This window comes from Palaemon carinicauda, chromosome 12 (assembly GCF_036898095.1).
Source record: "Palaemon carinicauda isolate YSFRI2023 chromosome 12, ASM3689809v2, whole genome shotgun sequence".
NCBI lineage: Eukaryota > Metazoa > Arthropoda > Malacostraca > Decapoda > Palaemonidae > Palaemon > Palaemon carinicauda.
In genome coordinates this window covers 128,337,474-128,338,990 of record NC_090736.1, presented here as the reverse complement: position 1 = coordinate 128,338,990, position 1,517 = coordinate 128,337,474, and the positions used below count along the sequence as shown (strand labels likewise).

Sequence of the window (1,517 nt, the reverse complement as noted above, 5' to 3'; positions counted from 1 at the left end):
AATGTAGCCAGGAACTCCGAATGATACAAATCCACAAGATTATTCCTAACCTTTCTCAAATGAGAAAAGCAGTTTTTAATTTTGCTTGACTTGTTAAGAGTATAGGTGGGATCATCTGCAATCTCTGGTATCCTCTGTAAATCGGGAATTATATTAACAGAAGTAAGGTCATAGCCACGAATCAAGCTCTCAGGGGTAATAGGCTGAGGAACTGATGCGTCTAAATTTTCCCCACGCAAAGCCTCTTTGAAAGCAATAGGCCTTCTGTTCACTAAATGTACAGTCAGAGCAATCAAAAATTCAAAGTCCCTTACCTTCAGTACATTATTTTTTATAGAACCATAGACGAGCTTCTTGGTCATCTTAACACAAGTCTCTACCATCGATCCAAGTTGGCTCTGGCCTTTGAAAAAATGTTCAAACTGAATCGGTTTGATTCCATTTTCCTCCAAATACAGCTTGACCTCGGGATCCCTTAGAAAGTCCATGATGATGTTGGCTCCAGCTACTAGTTGAGTGCCCATGTCAGAAATGCATAACTCTGGCAAACCAAACTCAAAACAATGTAACTGGAAGGCTCTTAAGAACTCCTTTACCGACAAGTCATAGCAAAGTTTTAAATTAATTGCCCTACTCCAATTACAAGTTATACATAATAACCAGACTTTAACCTTTTGACAGTTAATATGCACAAAATATGGACCCATATAATCCATAAAAATATACCTGAAAGGAATTTCTGGTGCATTAATTCTGAAATCTCTGTAAGAGTTCTGGTTAAGCTTGATAGCCCTTTCATTAAAACGTCGACACACAACACAAGACTTCAACACCTTTTTAACTGTAGAATAAGACTTAGACATCCAAAACATTTTACGCATCTCTGACAAGACAGAATACACACCTGCATGAGCAAACCGTTCATGATAATCTCTTATAATCAATGTAGTTAAAGTACTATCCTTAGACAACAAAATAGGAAACCTATACCTCCCTTCATCTTTAAGTCTGGACAGCTTACTTTGTACTCTTAACAGTCCTTCTCTGTCAATATAAATATTAAGTTGTCCAACTATTCTTGGCACGTCCTTAAGTAAACGTTCACTAGAGTTAAAATATTCAAGTTCTTCAGCAAAATAACATCCCTGGTCCCTGGACAGCAACAATCTACTAGCCTCTGCAAAAAAATTATGATCACTGCGAAAAGCCTTTAAATGGTTAAATTTGTCAGGATCCCTAGCCATCACCTTAATTTTCAACTTATTGACAAACAATAAAACATTGCGATAAATCAAAATTAATCTATGAAAGCTAGAAACTCTTGAAGTCATCTGAAAATGTTCAATTTCTATATTCTTACTACTAATGTAGGCACCCAAACTGTTTACTGGTATCTGAATATCCATTTTGGGATCTGGTACCACAAACTCCAAAGTATCCTTACTATGTTCCATTCTTGGAGCATTTACAAGGTCTGGACCTGTAAGGTAGTTAGTTTTCATGAGTGATTTATAAGA

The 1,517-nt window shown here is 36.5% G+C and overlaps 1 protein-coding gene across 1 annotated transcript in view; it reads right to left on the bottom strand.

The window, feature by feature from the left end:
* LOC137650630 (uncharacterized) overlaps window positions 1-1,252 on the bottom strand; it is a 2,116-nt gene extending 864 nt beyond the window's left edge. Inside the window, exon 1 of the mRNA XM_068383819.1 lies at window positions 1-1,252. This exon is cut by the window's left edge and continues 864 nt beyond it. Coding sequence (XP_068239920.1) covers window positions 1-1,244 — 1,244 coding nt within the window. The 5' untranslated portion in view covers window positions 1,245-1,252.
* Between the last annotated feature and the right edge of the window lie 265 nt (window positions 1,253-1,517).